This window comes from Panthera pardus, unplaced genomic scaffold (assembly GCF_024362965.1).
Source record: "Panthera pardus isolate Hobbes unplaced genomic scaffold, ASM2436296v1 HiC_scaffold_6, whole genome shotgun sequence".
In the NCBI taxonomy this organism is placed as follows: domain Eukaryota; kingdom Metazoa; phylum Chordata; class Mammalia; order Carnivora; family Felidae; genus Panthera; species Panthera pardus.
In genome coordinates, this window is record NW_026526991.1 from 1,500,519 (window position 1) to 1,519,046 (window position 18,528).

Sequence of the window (18,528 nt, forward strand, 5' to 3'; positions counted from 1 at the left end):
TCCTTACCTTCAACCACTCTAGACCACCCCTCGTAGTGGAATTCTATTAGAGATGCTGTATGTGCATTATCTTATGCAGTTCTCAAAATAACCCCATGTGGTAGGTACTCTTTAACATATAATGTCATCTGCATTTTTTTTTTTTTTTTACCACCGAGGAACCTGATGCTCAGAAGCGTTAAGTACGTTGCCCGGAATCATATGGCCGGTAAACGGCAGAGCCAGGATTCAAGCCCTGGCCCTTCAGCATAACCTGTACTTTCCCAGAGAGGACCCTGGGAAGCTGGGGTCTACTTCTAGCCCTGCCACTAAGTCATAATGTGACCTTGGGATCTCTGAGACCCAGATTAAGAACCCCTGAGTTTTAGATAGTCTCTATATAGACCCTTCTATCGTTAATTCTGATTCTAGGCTTCTGTTTTTTCCCTTCTGTTTATAGCTTGACGCCCAGCCCCCGCCAGTCCCCCATGGCCCCATGGAGCCGAGAGGCGGTGCTCAGTCTGTACCGGGCCCTGCTGCGCCAGGGTCGAGAGCTTCGCTACACTGATCGAGACTTCTATCTTGCCTCCATCCGCCGTGAGTTCCGGAAAAACCAGAAGCTAGAGGATCCTGAGGCCCGGGAGAGGCAGCTGGAAAAGGGCCTGGTCTTCCTCCACAGCAAATTGGGGGGGATTATTTAGGATCCCCTCCTTTCCCCTCTCCTCCTAATTCCAAGGGAAAGAGTTCAAAGGTGTCTCCGTAGACACTCCTGCTCTTTCCCATCCCTACCTCACAGATGCAGTAAGCAGTCTCAGGTAGGTAGACACTTAATCCTATAGGTTTCTTTCTTTCTTTTTCTTTTTTCTTTTTGATGCAGGGGACCAGGAGAGGGGACAGTTTCTTTTCAGTGACCATAGTCTTTCAGTCATTAGAAATCAATGGAGGAATTAGAGACATTAATAGAAGTAGGTTTCCTTATTGAGAAAAAATAGGCCTCGCGTTTCAAGGCCCGCCAGAATAAAATTATTATCACCATTTTATTTCCTGGAACATTTTACTTCTGAAAATGTTACAGAAGATACTGCTTGAAAGTATTAGAGCTCAGTTCCAGGCCGGCTCGCTCTCAGTGGATTCTGTTACCTTATGGGTCAGATCACATTCCCCAGACATGACTATATTCTGTTACAACACGGCCTACAAAGCAAGCATAGTGTGTGTGGACTTCAAGGGACCGTGTCTGGGTTCAGATCCCGGCTCTGGTGCTAATAGCTGTGGGACTTAGGGCAAATCACTAGACTTTTCCAAGCTCCCATCTCCTCATTTATAATGGAGAGAACAGTACCTACTTTGTGCAGTCATTTTGAGGATCCAGTGAGACTGCGCTAAGCGCTTGGAATGGTGCTTAGCAGGTGGTAGGTTAGCTCTGTTTCCTCCTGATACCAGTGTTACCAAGAAGTCCCTCTATAACCTAGTGATGATATTTAGTTCGGCAACTTTTCCAGAGGGCCTTCTATGGCCCTGGCATGTTCCGGCAGGCTCTGGGATAAAGGTGAACGATACGGTTCATCAAGGGACTCGGTCTGATGTGGAGATGAACGGAAAGTAATTCCAGGGGGAGCAACTCTGTGCCGGAGGGTCACATAAAGAGCTTGGAGATGGGGACGAGGACGTGATTCTGCCTGAGGAGGGAGGTGGTGGGGGGGCGGTCATAGGTGGCTATAGAAAAGGGCTGTTTGAGGTCCGCCTCAAATGAGAAATAGAAGCTTGCCATGCAGACGGCCAAGAACGGGCAAATACGGCGGTGGGAACGGTAGTCTGGGAACTTGAGTCTGCTGTGGCGGGCACGGCCCGCCTGTGAGGCGAGTGGTGGGAGTTGAGGCCGGGCCGAGTCTGCAAGGAGACTGACCGCCCCGGCGAAGAGTTTGCGACATCCGATAGGAGGGGGACGGTCACAGCTCTGGAAAGCAGGGGAATGGCACAGAAGAGGGATCGTGGCGGTGGCCGTGTGGAGAACAAGCTGCTGACGACAGAGCGGAGGCAGCAAGTCCAGCCGGACGACCCTGAGCGACTGGGGTGGTGGGGCAGCTGTGCTTCCGTAGTGTGCGCGGCAGCGGGGCTCGGTGGCCAGTTGGCTGAGGCTGGAGGCGGAGAGAGAAAAACGAAGGATAACTGGGGTATAAGGCTTGCCGGCTGGGCGAGGGTGCTGTTTTCCACAGAGGGGGAAAGTGGCCAGGGGGAGCGGGGAGCCTTAGGTAACGGCTTTCGGTTTCCTCGGCCACTTAGGTTGACTGCAGACTCGCCTTCGGCAGGGGAGGCCCAGGGGAGGGTTGATGCCCGCGGGAGCCTGCCTGCGCCGGGAAGGGTAGCGGATCCGAAGGAGAAATTGTTACTGAGTCTCTGTCCGTCTGTTTTCCCTGTGAGTTGGGTTACAGATGGCCTTCACCACCTCCTCAAAAAACCAGAAATCCGCCCCCCCCCCCCCATAGGGTTAACGGCTCATTTGTGCCACAGATACGATCTATGTGTCGAACAGCGCTGGCCCTGGGGACTTGGCAGTGAATGTGCCAAAATGCCTCCAAGAAGGTTAAGGTCTTCGGGCTCATAAGATGTGAACGAGGCGGGGTGGCAGGCCTTAGGACTCCTCTGCACTACTCTCCGGCAGACGAGCTCTGGGTTCGGATCCTGGCCGCGCAGCTTACCGACACGATAACCTTGGGCCAGTGACTTAACCTCTGCCTCCACTTCTTCATCTGTACGTTGGGGGTAACACCGCGACCCCATGGTGGCGTCGTAAGGATTCGGGAATTAACACGTGTAACGTGCCCGGCACGTGACTCAGCGCGTGTCAGTTGGCCTCGTGTGCGCTCGAGCCAGACATGTTGAAGTCCTGTGGCTTTCTCAAGTAAGAGAAGTTGAAATTTTCACGGTTTTTGTGCGGTCTGCCTCCGAAGCTGCAGGGCCACCGTTACGCCTCATCCCCGCTCCATCTGGGCAATGAGTATGTCCGTTCCCGTTTTTGTACCTGGGGCGACAGGTTAAATAACTGGCCCGGAAATGTCACCGGCGCTGAGACCTTCCATCCCCAGCCCTGCCTGCCATGTCAGTGCTCCTCCTCCTTCTTTGTCCTCTTCTTTTTAAAAAACGTTTTCATTAGTTTTTAGTGTAGAGCTCAGTAGCAGTAAGAATATTCACACCGTTGGGGCACTCACGGGGCTCAGTCGGTTAAGCATCTGACTCTTGATCTCAGCTCCGGTCACGGTCTCGCGGTTCCTGGGATCAGGCCTCACGTCGGGCTCCGTGCTGACTGTGTGGAGCCTGCTTGGGACTGTCTCTCCCTTCTCTCTGCCCCTTCCCTGCTCATGGGCACGTGCTCGCTCTCTCTCAAAATAAATAAACAAACTTAAAAAAAAAAAAAAGAATATTCACATTGTTGCATAACAGATCTCCAAAACGTTTTCATCTTGAAAAACTGAAACTCTAAACCCAGTAACCAACAGTTCTCTCCCTTGATGGCACTGAGGAGCCAGGCTCCCCCACCCCCCACCCCCCTCCCCCTTCCCCATCATGCCAGGTGGATTCTCGTGTCCTAATAGGCAGGCTAAGCCACAGAACCTGAGTAGACAATGTACGGTAGATAAGCAGTCTCGACTGAAACAAGTTAGGTTTTAGAACAAGAGCTTTTATCTCGCTGTTGAAGCTCATGGACATACTCTCTTCTCCCTGGTCACCGGTGGCATCACGTGGTCCACAGATGGGGGGAGCACACGGCACTAGACAAGGGAGAGCCTTCTCACAAGCTGCCAACTTAATGGTCTGGGTCTGAAGTGTGGAAGAGCATCAGTGTGAGCTTTAGAGGCCATTTCTTAGCTCTATCTCAGAAGGTAGAATGTAACTGAGAGGACAGTCTGGGTTGCTGCCTGCCTTCTGGAAGGTGACCTTTTGTCCTGTGAATGGAAATCGTAAAAGACTTCACGATAGCTCGTACTTGTGGAGTACTCTTCCAGTTTATAAAGCGTTCACATTCAGTATTGTTGTAGATGTTTTTTTCCTCACTGCAACCTTCTGAGTCAGGCCACGCGGGGGTAGTTATCCCCTTTTCGTAGCTGGGGTGGTTAAGTAACTTAGGGAGGTCACTCAGCTAATAAGTCAGGGCTCAAAGGCAAGTACTCGTCCTCAGAGTTTCCGGCTTGAGAACTCAGGCTCTTTTCTGTTATGCCACATCACTGCTTCGTTCTTACCAGTCATCAGATGGGCCCTGGGTTAAATGGCCCAGGGAGGCTCCTTCTGGCTTTCACTTGGGTGGAGGACATCCCCTTCTGGTCCTGCTGCCTCACGTTCAAGGAGGTGCCTGCATCCAGTGTTTCTATTATAAACATAGCAGTAAAGGTTCTTGTGTTTAAAAGAAAGAAAATGGGTGTGTGGGTGGCTCAGTCAGTTAAGCGTCCAACTCTTGATCTGGGCTCAAGTCTTGATCTTCCAGTTTGTGGGATTGAGCCCCACGTCGGGCTCTGCACTGATAGCGCGGAGTTAGCTTGGGATTCTGTGTCTCCTCTCTCTGCCCCTTTCTTGCTCTTTCTCAAAAACTAACTAAATAAAAAGAAAACACTGGTCATTGTTATGTGTGGGGAACACATGTGTAAAGTTCTACTCTGTCCTGATTGAATTACTCTGCTTTGGCCAAGTTTGATCTGTGCCGTCTCTGTCTCAGTGGCCACTGGAGGGACAATGAGTAGTGTTCTTCCCTGACCCCACCTGTAATGTATAGTTTAACTCTTCCCCTTGGCCTTGCTTGCTCTGTGCAAGTGGGAACGTATTTCACTTGGCCAAGTAGTCTCCCATTATGTCCCTAAGCCCGAAGCTTCTGTTGACCGGAAAAGGTAGAGAAAAGTGCCACCAAAGTTGTGAACTCTGGTTAGGGAAAAATATTTTTGGACTTGACAATGACTCTTAGTTAACTCAGTTGCTGGAAGTAGTAGAGTCAGAAACGTTTTCCCTCCCGTTCCCTTCCCTTCCCTTCCCTTCCCTTCCCTTGGCCGGGGAGGTTAGAGGCAAGGGCCAGGAGAGGTGAAGCCAGCAATACCTAGTTGTAGCGGTATTAGAAAGAAGGTTACTGGGGCGTCTGGGTGGCTCAGTCGGTTAGGCGTCTGACTTTGGCTTAGGTCATGATCTTGCGGTTCATGGGTTCGAGCCCCGTGTCAAGCTCTGTGCTGACAGCTCAGAGCCTGGAGCCTGCTTCCGATTCTGTGTCTCCCTTGTTCTCTGCCCTTTCCCCATTCATCCTCTGTCTCTGTCTCAAAACTAAACATTTAAAAAAAGAAAGAGAGAGAGAGAGAGAGAGAGAAAGAAAGAAAGGAAGAAAGAAAGAAGGTTACTTACACTGGAAGATGCACCCAGGGATCCTGTCTCTGTCTCCTCCCATCCTGGGCATGTTGGGACCCCAAGTGGTGCACAGCTGGCTTTCCCTGTGTAATTCCTGGGGTGCTGGACGTGGGAGGTAGGAGAGCAGCAGTGGTAAGAGCAGCGCTCAGATCTGCACCGCTTTGCCATCCTTCCTCTGTGTCGGACCCACGGTTCTCACGGGCTTATGTGGGGACGCGGGGAACTTCAGTCAGGATGACTTCATTGTTGCCGGGGAGCAAGTGTGTGCTCCCCTTGCCGGAGCTCTGTACGAGAGGCCGCCTCTTTGGTCTTGAGCCCATGAGCTCCTTTTTAGTTCATTTTTCAAGTGCATTTGGGTAGATGGGTGTGTGTGTGTGTGTGTGTGTGTGTGTGTGTGTGTGTGTTTTCCCAGTTAACAGCCAAGCCTACAGCGTCCTTGGGGTTGACACTCAGTGTCACCGTGCCAGCCTCACCTGAACTCCTGGTGCCTCCCCGCCACCCGAACACTTTCCCCAAGAAGCAAAGCATTTGTCAAGTGGGAGTGTCCACAGAGTTATTTTTCCCTTTGGACCTTTCTCATGTGTGGACTTGAGGTTATGTCTCCGTGTGCAGTAGTCTGGTCCATGTTATTTTTATTTTTTTAACGGTTTATTTTTTTTTTGCAGAAAGTAGAGTGGGAAAGTTTGGTGTGGGTAAAGGGTAAACACGATGGTAGGAAAAGCAGCCTGTTAGGAGCTGGAATCCTGAGTTGTGGAGGTGACTCTGCCACTCCCTGTCTCTGGGACCTCTGGCAGGTCACCTCCCTATGTGTGAAGTGACGCCATGGGACTGGATGAGCATCTGCTAACCTAGTCTATTAGGTTAGACCTTCTCAGGTCTCACCTTACAGGAAGTGGTAGCCAAAGGATCAAAACAATCTATGCTACCGTGGTGGGAAGGGAGAGGGAGAGGGTTGAAGTGCATGGTAGCGTAATATAATATAATATAATATAATATAATATAATATAATATAACATAACATAAGAAGGGATTGATGGACACTGAGCTAAGGCTGTCTCTTTCTACAACCTCAGTAGGTTGATGGAGAGATTTTGTTCACAATGAGCGCGATCCATTCTTCCCCCCCCCCCTTGCATATGCAGATATGTCATGGGGCGTGGTGTCTCTCCCTTGACCCTAGAGCGTGCAGGCTAGAGGCAGGAGGATTTGGGTTGCTGGAATTCATAGAATGCCCTGTCCCTACTGCGCGTGGCCTGATGGGGGAGGGAGGAGGGGTGGCTCTTGAGTCCCAGGTGGTGATGGCTGTGTTCTGACTTCGTCCTCAGGTGAGAGATGGCAGGCTCTGGTGAGCGCAAAGGCAAGAAGGATGACAATGGCATCGGCACGGCCATTGATTTTGTGCTCTCCAATGCCCGGCTGGTGCTGGGGGTGGGCGGAGCAGCCATGCTGGGCATCGCCACGCTGGCAGTTAAGCGGGTAAGTGGGCGCAGCCAGGGCCGGGGGTGGGGGGGGGCGGACGAGGCTGCCTCTGTCAAGTGGAGCTGACCTTGAACGAGCCTCGGATACTGCTAATGGGGGCATAACCCGGAAATCTGACATTGTTAGATGAGCCCATAGGAGAACTCAGCAAGTCTACTTCTAGGACTCCGCCCTGAAGAAATCGGTGGCAATACAAATAAGTCTATCCCAGTGAGTAAACCACTACAGATAACCAAGATGCCCTTCCTTAACTCCCTGATTTGAAATGGCAACACTCCCACCACATACACACTTCCTATTTCCCTTTTCTACTTTATTTTCCTTAACATCTATCTCTGACTGCGTATGTCACATTTAACTTGTTTATTACATATTGCCTGTATCCTTCCACCGCACTGCAGACTCATGCGGGCAGGGATTGGGTCTCTGTGTTTTACTGCTTGACTCTGTGCACCTAGAACCACGCCTGGCATGTAGGAGCCACTCGGTAAATATCCGTTAAATAAATGAATCCGTGTTCAACGTTATGGTACGTTCGTAAGGTACAATGCTGAATAGTCAGAAAAGGTACATGATGTTGACCACTGGGTTCGTTTTCAGTGACAGTGGGGAGATGATAAAAAGGATGAGTGAAAAAAATCCAGTGTCGCAAGTGTACGTACAGTAGGATCCTAAGTATATACATACATATTTCCCAGCAAGAGCCAGACCAAAATATTAACAGTCGTGTCTGTGTTGTGTCCTTACGGTAGATCTGTTTCTTGTTTGCATCATTTAGTATTTCCCGAGATTTTCTGCATGGAGCACAGTGTTCCATAATCTAGAATAAAACTAAAGTTATTGAAAAATAGTAGTCAGACCCCCTAGGGCAGAGCTGCTGAGAAGAAGGGAAACGGAGGCAGGAAGCTTCCTATGCCTCGGCCTCCGCTATTTCAGATGTACGATAGGGCGATCAGTGCCCCTACCAGCCCCACCCGCCTGAGCCATTCAGGGAAGAGGAGCTGGGAAGAACCGAACTGGATGGGCTCGCCCCGACTGCTGAATAAAGAAATGAAGACAGGCCTGAGCCGGTCCCTGCAGACCCTTCCCACAGACTCCTCAGCCTTTGACGCAGGTGAGGACAAGGCCCCCGCCCCTCCGGGGCCTCTCTGTGTGTGCTCAGTACCGCCCCCGCTTTCAGCAGACCTTTCTTGAGCGCCCGTGTGCCAGGCACCGTGCTCGCACTTTTGTGCCAGGCCCTCCTTTCCGGGGCCGAGGCAGCTGTGGACCGAGCGAGCGCGGGAAGAGCTCACGTGCCTCTCTCTCTTGCCTTGGCAGATACATTCTGCCCGCCCCGGCCCAAGCCATTGGCCAGGAAGGGCCAGGTAGACTTGAAGAAGTCACGGCTCCGCATGTCCCTGCAGGAGAAACTTCTTACTTACTACCGGAACCGGGCGGCCATCCCTGCTGGCGAGCAGGCTCGGGCCAAGCAAGCTGCCGTGGACATATGTGCCGAGCTCCGGAGCTTCCTGCGGGCCAAGTTGCCGGACATGCCGCTCCGGGACATGTACCTGAGTGGCAGCCTCTATGACGACCTGCAGGTACCAAGGTGGTTCTCACGAAGGGTAGGGTCGGGTGCGGACCAGGATGCTTCTCTGGGGGCGCCTGGGGGGCTCGGTCAGTTGAGCGTCGGACTTCGGCTCAAGTCACGATCTCACAGTTCGTGAATTCGAGCCCCGAGTCGGGCTCTGTGCTGACAGCGCAGAGCCTGCTTTGGATCCTCTGTCTCCCGCGCCCCTGCCCCCCCCCGCCCCCCCCCCCCCCGGCTTATGTGCGCACGAGCGCTCTTCACGCTCTTCACGCTCTTCACGCTCTCTCAAAAAAAAATAGTAAAACATTTAAAACAAAAAAAGCCGTTTCTCAAGAGTGCTCTTGGTACAGGAGATCGGTGTCCCAGGCGTGCCAGAAAGACCGAAGTCTTAGGTCTTACTGTTTCTGAAGTTTACCTGCTGCCGTAGCCCTTGTTGTGTCTTCCTTAACCCTTTCTGTTTTTTCGTTTTGTTTTTTTTTTCTTTTTTCTTTTTCTTATTCTGACAGACCGGGGTTCAAATCCTTGCTCTGAACGAATTCGTTTCCTTTATTGATGGGAGAATACAAGATGGTGGGACCTGTGTTTGGGGAAAGTTCTCTCTTGAGCAGATTAAATCCCTCAAAACCTTTTTAACTGTGCTCCAACAGGTGGTGACAGCTGACCACATCCAACTCATCGTGCCCCTGGTGCTGGAGCAGAACCTGTGGTCGTGTATCCCTGGTGAGGACACCATCATGAACGTCCCCGGCTTCTGCCTGGTTCGCCGTGAGAACCCAGAGTATTTTCCTCGTGGTAGCAGCTACTGGGACCGCTGCGTAGTAGGGGGCTACCTTTCCCCCAAGACGGTGGCAGACACATTTGAGAAGGTAGTGGCTGGCTCCATCAACTGGCCAGCCATAGGGTCCCTCTTGGACTACGTGATCCGACCGGCACCACCCCCAGAAGCCCTGACTTTGGAAGTGCAGTATGAGCGCGACAAGCATCTCGTCATTGACTTCCTGCCGTCGGTGACCCTCGGCGACACCGTCTTGGTAGCCAGACCACACCGGCTGGCCCAGTACGACAACCTATGGCGGCTGAGCCTGCGGCCCGCAGAGACGGCTCGCCTGCGGGCTCTGGACCAGGCCGACTCGGGCTGCCGATCTCTGTGCCTCAAGATCCTCAAGGCCATATGCAAGTCCACTCCGGCTCTGGGCCACCTCACTGCCAGCCAGCTCACCAACGTCATCCTCCACTTGGCCCAGGAGGAGGCTGACTGGTCTCCGGATATGTTGGCCGACCGATTCTTGCAGGCCTTGAGGGGACTCATCAGCTACCTAGAGGCCGGAGTCCTGCCCAGTGCCCTGAACCCCAAGGTGAACTTGTTTGCAGAGCTCACTCCTGAAGAAATAGATGAATTGGGATATACTCTCTATTGCTCCTTGTCTGAGCCGGAGGTGCTGCTGCACACGTAGGGCAGGTGAAGGCCAAAGTGGACGTCAGGCGGTCAGACCCTGGCTTCTCCGTTAGAAACACGTGGCTGCACAGCTGGTGCCTCACAGGGTCCCTAGGTGCCTCCTATCTTGCTGGTCATCGCCCCGGTCACTTCATGCTGATTAGAATGCCATCTCTTTGCCTCCTCTTTTCTCACCCAGCCCTTTCTATTTTTGTTACCAAACACTGTGCACCTACTCCTCCCCGCCCCCTCGCTCCAGGCTGACTTTTCTGGAATGAATTGAGAAGGTGAAGCACTGGCCTGACCTGAGCTGCTGTTGTGCAGTTTGGCCCAGGTTTTCTGCTCCTGTCTGCCCTTTGGCCTGTTTTCTTTCCAGTGTCTCCTCTGTCTGTTCCTCTTGTTCACGCCTTCTGTTTTGCTTTTCTCCCTGGAGCATATCTGCCCCGTCAAGATGTTGCCTTTGAGTTGAATGTCACCGAAGAGTTCTGATCGGCACGTTTCTGAGCTGAGCTCTGCAGAGTGAGCGCTCAGACACTATTTAGAATTTCTGGGGTTAAAACCGGGAGAAGAGCTGGCTCTTGACCCAGGTCCCTGGAGAAGCAGCCCATGCCCCCCACGTCCTGACCACCTCAGATTCCTAAGTGCTGAGAAGGTCCCTCCTGGGAACATGGTTACTGACCCACGCAGGAGTGAGGCTCAAGATAAACTGGTTGCAAAGTTGCCTGGAGATTGTGTTTTTTAGTGGCCATCTGTGAGGGTGCCGCGGGGGAGCTGGAGGTGGTGAGGAGGGCCTGGGGAGGGTGCGTGTGCCTGGTGTCTAGACCTCCCCCGTGGCTGGTCCGGATCAGCTGCCAGAGCGGAGTGGCAGGAGGACAGGAGGAGGACGAGGGAGGGAAGGGGCTGCCTGCCGGGGCACCGCCCCCCCTGCACAAGTGCTGTTGTTCAGCCCCTTCCTTGCTTCTTGCCAATTAGGACGAAGCCTTCGAGGACACAGCCTTGGGGGAGGTTGACAGGTGTCAACGCTAACTGGAAAATCCAGTCACCAGTCGAGGCTTGGTGAGGAGTTTCTCCCCCATCAGGCCCCGCCTCTCTAGGATGCTGCCTCAGAGCAGGAACCGGCCCAAAGCCAGCCCTTCCTTCCCCAGCTTCTGCCACAGGAACGTGAGAGCCGTGCGTGCCGAGTGCCGAGCCCCCTAGGCACCGCCGAAGGGCGAGCAGACTTGCGCTGACCTCTTCCCCGTCCTGTCTCAGCCCACTCCTGGGGAGACTGGTGCTACCTAGGGAGAGAGTTCGTGTATAAAACACGGGGGGGGGGGGGGGGGTCGGTGCAGCTTGCTCCGCCCCCTCTTATTTCCAGCTGCTAAAACTGCGCTGTGTGTATTGCAAAGTATCCTGAGGGTGGGGAGGAGTATTTAATACACGACGTCTGTGCGTCTTGTGTCGTGCTTTTGTCCTGTCCGTGGCAAGAAGCCAGTAATAATTGTTTCTGATCTGCCCATCCAGTATTTCGTTATCCCATCAAGTTTTATTATTTTTTCTATTCTTCCTACCTCTCCATCGGTGAGATTCTGGTGAAGCTCTCCACAGCTGTCTCGTTCTTTCCCAACGACAGCAGCATGAAATGACTCTAAAATAGCATTGAACCCTCAGCTACCTTTGAATTTAGGGTAGACGATCCTGCCCCCTTTTTGTCATGGTTTAGGAGGGTAAACTAGGGTTAACCTCGACTCCATTGGGAAAAATTTCCTGCTCCTCTCTATGTATGCAGAGGTTCCTTAAAGTGGCTCAGCTCTTTCATTTGTATGAAGCTCCTGAGAGAGAATGAAACATAAAAAGCCCGGAACCCTGAGAGAGATTCTCCACCCTGGCTGTTCATCAGAGTCAAATTAGGGTTTAAAGGAAATCTCTGTGCCTGAGTGCTGCCCTCGGTGACTGGCCTGGAGGGGATGGGGTGGAGCCTGACCTTGGTGGTTCCGGAGCACGGAGCTCACTTCTCGGATCCATTAGAGGGAAAGGAGAAGGGAGGCTGCAAAAGAGTGGGTTAGTCTTCATTGAGGTAAAGCAGTCGGTTTTCCCATTGTATTACAGAGTCTAGTTTTCTCAAGCTGGCATCTCTGACCAAATTGCATGTAAAGCATTGGAAGGAGAGCTGGAAAGAAACAAAAGATTTTAAAGACTTAAGCCCAGATTATCAAAGCCAAGTGTAACTGCCATTTGGTTTTATCTCTTCTTAAAGAGCAACACAAGGGCATCTCTGTCTCTTAACTGTGTTTCACAAAACCAAAAACCGTGGCTTTCCCATTTCACAAGCAAGAACCACCTGGAAGTCCTCAGAACAAGAAGCAGTGGAGATTCTTGGCCCTGGTCCTAGTGGGTTTGGTGACTGAGACTGGGCAAGCCGTGTAAAACGTGGAAGATTGTCCAGTGTGTTGAGGTTCTTGGATGGAAGAGGACAACATCCTGCACCCCCTCCCGATTGTTTTCATCTTTGGGGAAGGACGTCGTGCCTTTCCCCACCACTCTCCTGCCTATGTACCCAGTAACTCCCACCTTTGCCTGAAGTCATGGCACCAGCTCCTACTTCTCTGGAAATTTTTTTGCACCATTTATGTTAGCAAACCACAGAGTTAGCCTAATGCTTAAAAATATACTCATTGTCTCGAAAGCATAATCCATTCCAAAGTATATTTTGATTTTTTCCCTGGTGCCCCTTCCTGAAAAATGAGTTCAGGATAACAGTATTTTTATGATATGCTTTGTCGTGACTGTTTTCCCCCTTCAAATAAATGATCAAAGTTAATGTTTGGAAAAGCTGTGTCGAGGCCTACGGTCTTTCCTCCTGGGTCTCGGCCCCTGCTGGTCTCCCTGTTCACATCCCAGATTAGCTGATTTTGCTCCCTTGTACTCCAACTTGAGAACTCCCATGGTTTTGACAAGGAATTAGCTTCATGATCACAATTTCCTGGAGAGGCCCCAGCGGGGGTTCTGTAAGTAGGGAAAACCTGCATTGTGTTGGAGTCCTCTGCCGTAGCCTGTCTTCCTTGAGGCTGTGACCTTGCCTGGAAACTTGTGTTCACAGGGTTTCTTAGTACTCTGCTCTTCCTGCTAAAGGTCCAGGCCAAAGACAATGGTAAGGGACACTTAAGACTCGATCTGTTAGGCTGTGGCCCTTTTAGACACTGCTGGTTCTCAGTGGCCAAAATACTAGGTGAGTTTTTTGTTTTGTTTTGTTTTTATGTTTATTTTTGAGAGAGCAGAAGCAGGGACAGAGGATCTGAAGTGGGCTCAGCGCTGACAGCGGAGAGCCCCATGCGGGGCTTGAACTCATGGGCTGTGAGATCACGACCTGAGCTGAAGTCACACACTTAACCAACTGAGCCACCCGGGTGCCCCCCCCCCCCAGATGTGGGTTCCGAGGTGGAGTCCAGCGTGTTTACCTTTTCGTTCAGATCACCTTGTAGTCTTTAAATTCTTGGTCCCTGAGGCCAAGTCCACAACTTGCCTTCCAGTCACTTGCCTGCCCTTCAGTAGCAGTTGATACATTCAGCGGTAGATTTGGAATCAGTCACTGGTCTTTCTGTCCCACCTTGGCTAGGCCCACATAGAAGTAGCTTCGCCCTGAGACCTGGGGAATTGCTATCTTTTATTCTCCTTGAGGGAGGAAGTAAAGCTGGGGAAAATGATGTCCTTCCACAGCATGGAAAGAAAAAATAAAAATCTCCTTTCCCACAGCTTTGACTTGTGTGTGGTATGAAACATTTTCCTACAGGAGTGGTACTGGTTCTCCATTCTCAGCTAGAACCTTGGAAGTGCTTGATCTGGGTCTCCATGATAGAATGGATGGGACAGGTTGCCCCTGGAGCCATTCATCAATGACCTCTGCGGTGTCAAAACTGGGGCAACATTACTTTAATTCTCAACCTTCTGCCTAGTCATCTGTAAGGAGGCACTGACAGGTCTTCTGATACATGCCCCATGGGTTCTTCGGTACACCTTGGAAGACTTGTGTAATGGTTCAGGGATACTTAAGTGCCTTTGCACGTAAGACTAGACTTTGTATCTTGACATTTGTGATTTCTCCAAAGCAATACAAAAACCATACTTTGCAATATGCTTTACATGTACCAGTTGTTGGTTTCATCAACTCAATAAATACTAGTAGTCCTCCGAGGAAGCAGGATGATGAAAGGAAAATGGGGAGTGGGGATTGGGAGGTCAGGATCAGAAGACCTGAGTTCTAATAATAGTAATAACCATTTATTGAGCATTTATCAGCACTTTGCTCAATGCTTTCCATATATAATCTTCATTCTAAGCATAAGGATACTCATCATTAGCCTCATTTCACAGATGAGGAAACTGGCTCAGCAAGGAAAACTTGCGTAACCAAAATGTCTCAGCCACTAAATGGAAGAGCCAGGATCCTTTTGGAGTTGCCTCTAAAATCTGTCTTCTAAGCCCTACCCCATACTGCCTCCACGGAAAGCTGTGCGGCTTTGGGCCACACACCTCATCGCATTAGTTCGGTTTGCTGTTGTAAAGAAATCGTTGGGCTAGACTGAATCAAAGCAATGAACGGACAAGGACAGCGCTCCCCACATTTTTTGACCTCACAGCCTTGCTACAGATAATTCTATGGCCCACCGAAATGGAGGTAGAAACTTAAGGTTTCTGCCCCCACAGGGCCTGACTGGGGAAGGGGACTGGAGGATGCTGAAGAGCTTTCTTGGCACTCTTCGCAGCTCCCGGATAGAGAGCAAACTGCAAGCCCTACCCTGGACCGCTGCTTCCAAACACACGAACCCTCCTGCCCCCCGCAAGTGGGCGTGGGTTTTCAAGCTTCTCTCATTAGCGGCATTAGGGGGACTTGCTGAGAAGTGGTTAGGTTACACCGGGCAGTCGCAGAATTGGGCGTTAACTGACAGTGACAGATACCAGTTTAATAAAATCTCTTGGGGCAAATGCATCTGCATAAACCAAAAGAAGTTCCCTTGTGATGGACTGAATACTTTTAATAGAATAGCAAACATTTTAGCAGGTTGGGTACGTAAAAATACCTTAAACTGGGCTATAGATTATGCATCTTCCCGCCTGGACTTGAGAGTTGACAGTAAGGATGCAGAGTTGGCCTTTTATGGTAGGTGGGCATGAAGCATTTGAGGTCCCGACTGAGGTCCTGTCTCCCCTTTCAGCTACTTAAGGCCTTGCATATGGTGGAAATGCACACGAAATGCCACTTCCTTTCCCCTAATTTCATGTAGGGCCTGAAACTGGATGCTAATTCGGAGATTCACTGAGGGGGGCAGGAAGGGGCCACACGGGTTCCGGCCTGTCATGACCATTGAACGCTCCAGATCGGGGAAGGAGGCGGCGCAACCACGGGCCGCTAAGTGTGCGCAGAGTTGCGGAAGCCACTGCAGCGGGGAAATTAACCGAGACTGGCCCACCAAGAACAGACTGCAGCAGCGGGAACCTCACTCATCACTCCACCCCTTCCCGCTCGGACCTGGGCTCTCTCAGCGAGAAGCCCTCCCACCTCGGGCTCAGAGCCAATAGAAAATCGAGATATATATGACTCACCATGTCTAACCAATCAGCTCGACGCTCGCTCTCCGCCAACATCTCGCGCGACAACCAAGCGGCCTCGAACCTCACCATAAAAACCTTCCTTGGGCAGAAAGACTTCTCTCCCCGCCCCCGAAGCTAACACCGGAAACGAGGTGTGTCTGAAGAATCCCTCCGCGGTCTCCGGCTCCAGAGAGGAAAGTGACTCTTTGATCTTAGTTGCCGTGTAAAGTAGTGCGCCCTTTTCCTTTCTTGAGACTCTAAAAATAATTCACATTCTTTTCACAGCTACCTTCTGGACATAAAAGTCGTAGGTTGGAGATAGTAGGGGCGTCGGAGGGGCGAAAATGAGTGGGTAGGAGGCGTGGGTCACGTGACCGGGGCGGAAGGATATGTCCTGTGATGCGTCCTCATAGAGGCAAAGTCTATAAAGGACCCACGGCCGGCGGGCCGCGGCCATTTCTCTCCCTCCCGCCTATAAATGTAGAGCTCCTGTGCGAGTGCGCGTTCTCCCTCCTCCGCTCCCCCAGGGTCCGCAGCCGCCATGGCGTATTAGAGGCAGCAGTGCCTGCGGCAGCATTGGCCTTTGCAGCGGCGGCAGCAGCACCAGGCTCTGCAGCGGCACCCCCCAGCGGCTTAAGCCATGGCGTAAGTATCGGGGCCGGGCCGCTCTGGCCATGCTCCCGCGGGTCGGCGAGGGCATTCGGCTCGCTTGGGCGCGGCCTGCGGCCGGCGGCGTCCCAGAGGGGGAAGCGGTTTTACGAGCGCCCGAGACGCGTGACCCCTGTTTGGGTGTCAGCGAGACGCCGACGCTTCTGGGTTGGGGGAGCGCGCCCCGTCCCAGAGGATAGAAGTCCTCGACGACCCTGGCCTCCGATTCAGGGGCGCGTCCCCGTCCGGCTCCCAGCAAAACGTGGCAGGAGCCAAGATGGCGGCGGGGCAGGGCGGTGGCGCGGTGTGAGTCGTGGGCGGGGCCGGCGGCCCAGGCCGTATTTGGACTTGAGGATGGCGCGCCTTCCTCTGGCGGCCGGTGGAGGGACGGCCCAGCCCTGAGGGCGTCCATCTTGTGCGCCTTGACCGGGCGGCGAGGAAGGTGGACGCGATGGCTCTGAGGCCACGTGTTCCCGATTCTCTGCTGCCGAGTGGAATTCTAGTTTGGCCGGTCTCCCTCCAGGATGGAAAGATGAAGTTCTGGGACCGGCTGGTCTCTAGTGGGCCTTGGTTTCTGGTTTCTTTTCAGGCTTTTCACGGCATCCAGCAGCAGCGTTGCTGTAACCGACAAAGACCTCTTCGAGTCAAGCACATTCCTCGATTCCAGTAAAGTCCCGCGACATGGCCGAGATGATGAGCTTCCTGAGCAGCGAGGTGTTGGGGGGGGACTTGATGTCCCCCTTCGACCAGTCGGGTTTGGGGGCTGAAGTAAGCCTAGGTCTCTTAGATGATTACCTGGAGGTGGCCAAGCACTTCAAACCTCATGGGTTCTCCAGCGACAAGGCTAAGGCGGGCTCCTCCGAATGGCTGGCTGCGGATGGGTTGGTCAGTGCCTCAGACAACGGCAAGGGTGAGTAGGAGTCCTTTGCCTGCCGGTGGGATCTGAGCGTCGGGCTTGCTGCCTTGTGTGTCTGACTCCTTTTCAATCTTTTGCAGAGGATGCCTTCTCCGGGACAGATTGGATGGTGGAGAAAATGGATCTGAAGGAGTTTGATTTTGATTCTCTGTTCAATATAGATGACCTGGAAACCATGCCAGATGAGCTTTTGGCCACTTTGGATGACACATGTGATCTCTTTGACCCCCTAGTCCAGGAGACGAATAAGGAGCCCCCCCAGACCATGAACCCAATTGGCCATCTCCCAGAAAGTTTACCCAAAACAGACCAGGTTGCCCCTTATACCTTCCTGCAACCTCTTTCTCTCTCCCCAGGGGCCCTTTCCTCCACTCCAGATCATTCCTTTAGTTTAGAGCTAGGCAGTGAGGTGGATATCTCTGAAGGAGATAGAAAGCCAGACTCTACTGCTTACATTCTCATGATCCCACAGTGCATAAAGGAGGAGGATGCCCCGTCAGATAATGATAGTGGCATCTGTATGAGTCCTGAGTCCTATCTGGGGTCCCCCCAGCATAGCCCCTCGACTTCAAGGGGCTCTCCAAGTAAGAGCCAGCTGTCTCCATGTAACCTCTGTGGTTCTGCCCGCCCCAAACCCTACGATCCCCCTGGAGAGAAAACGGCAGCAAAAGTAAAGGTGGAGAAGTTGGATAAGAAGCTGAAAAAAATGGAGCAGAACAAGACAGCAGCCACTAGGTACCGCCAGAAGAAGAGGGCGGAGCAAGAGGCCCTTACTGGCGAGTGTAAAGAGCTAGAAAAGAAGAATGAGGCTCTGAAAGAGAGGGCAGACTCTTTGGCCAAGGAGATACAATATCTGAAAGATTTGATAGAAGAGGTCCGAAAGGCCAGGGAGAAGAAAAGGGTCCCCTAGTTGGGGTTGTCCGCGGAGTATGTGCTTGTACATAGGCTTGTGCTGCAGCTGTGTGTTGTAATAAATTATTTTGTAGTGAAAGTACTTCTGTGAGTTGTGCTTGCTTTCTGATCTCTGGTAAGGCAGCCTTACCAACCTTGGCCTGACGGTTGTGATCACCCCGGAGGGAGGGATTGGTTCAACCTCGTTGGACTTAGGGCCCCCTGCGGTAGGTTGCTGGGTGTTTTTCTCGAGTGGGGTTCAGGCCAAAGAGCTTTACCCTGAGGGAGCTGGTGGCCAGGAGGTACAGCCTGGCTTCTGCCTTTTGCAGCATTGTAGTCTGTCCTTTAGTGCCCAGATAAGGCCTGCCTGAGTCAAAGTTTCTCTTCTAACTTACATTTCTGTAGAGGCCTCTTCCCAGAACTCAGAGAAATGGGTCTTTGGTTTTTGCTGGGAGTTGAGGACCGACCTGTAGCTTGAAGTTCCTGGTCAGAGCTGGGCTCTAAGGCTGGCAGATGTCAGGACAGTACCAGGAAGCCACACTACTGCAACTTGGATTTCTCAAGTCTGAGAAGTCATCCTTTGTCTGGAGTCCATCCTGGTCAGTCCCCTCATCTTGTGTGTCTCGTGGGTCTAGCTCTCCAGGGAGGGAGCCTTAGTTTTTT

The 18,528-nt window shown here is 52.1% G+C and overlaps 3 protein-coding genes across 5 annotated transcripts; all 3 read left to right on the forward strand.

The window, feature by feature from the left end:
• Window positions 1-466: 466 nt before the first annotated feature.
• Window positions 467-13,573, forward strand: LOC109265585 (mitochondrial dynamics protein MID51). 3 transcript variants are annotated; one of them, XM_019446937.2, is made up of 5 exons: window positions 467-576; window positions 6,684-6,834; window positions 7,774-7,951; window positions 8,155-8,417; window positions 9,055-13,573. In XM_019446937.2, exons 2-5 carry the CDS (start codon window positions 6,691-6,693, stop codon window positions 9,859-9,861), a joined length of 1,392 nt encoding a protein of 463 aa, XP_019302482.1. In that variant the 5' UTR covers window positions 467-576; window positions 6,684-6,690; the 3' UTR covers window positions 9,862-13,573. The 3 variants fall into 3 exon arrangements, with proteins under 3 accessions (XP_019302482.1, XP_053752006.1, XP_053752007.1); XM_053896031.1 differs by lacking the exon at window positions 467-576 and adding an exon at window positions 682-794; XM_053896032.1 differs by lacking the exon at window positions 467-576 and adding an exon at window positions 2,759-2,881.
• LOC109265588 (MIEF1 upstream open reading frame protein) lies at window positions 468-680 on the forward strand. Its single transcript, XM_053896033.1, has one exon. It carries the CDS (start codon window positions 468-470, stop codon window positions 678-680), a length of 213 nt encoding a protein of 70 aa, XP_053752008.1.
• Window positions 13,574-15,853: 2,280 nt separating the features above from the next.
• Window positions 15,854-17,968, forward strand: ATF4 (activating transcription factor 4). The gene is made up of 3 exons (XM_019446938.2): window positions 15,854-16,055; window positions 16,648-16,968; window positions 17,055-17,968. The coding sequence occupies exons 2-3, from the start codon at window positions 16,740-16,742 to the stop codon at window positions 17,882-17,884; spliced, it is 1,059 nt and encodes a 352-aa protein (XP_019302483.1). The 5' UTR covers window positions 15,854-16,055; window positions 16,648-16,739; the 3' UTR covers window positions 17,885-17,968.
• The last annotated feature ends 560 nt before the right edge of the window (window positions 17,969-18,528 follow it).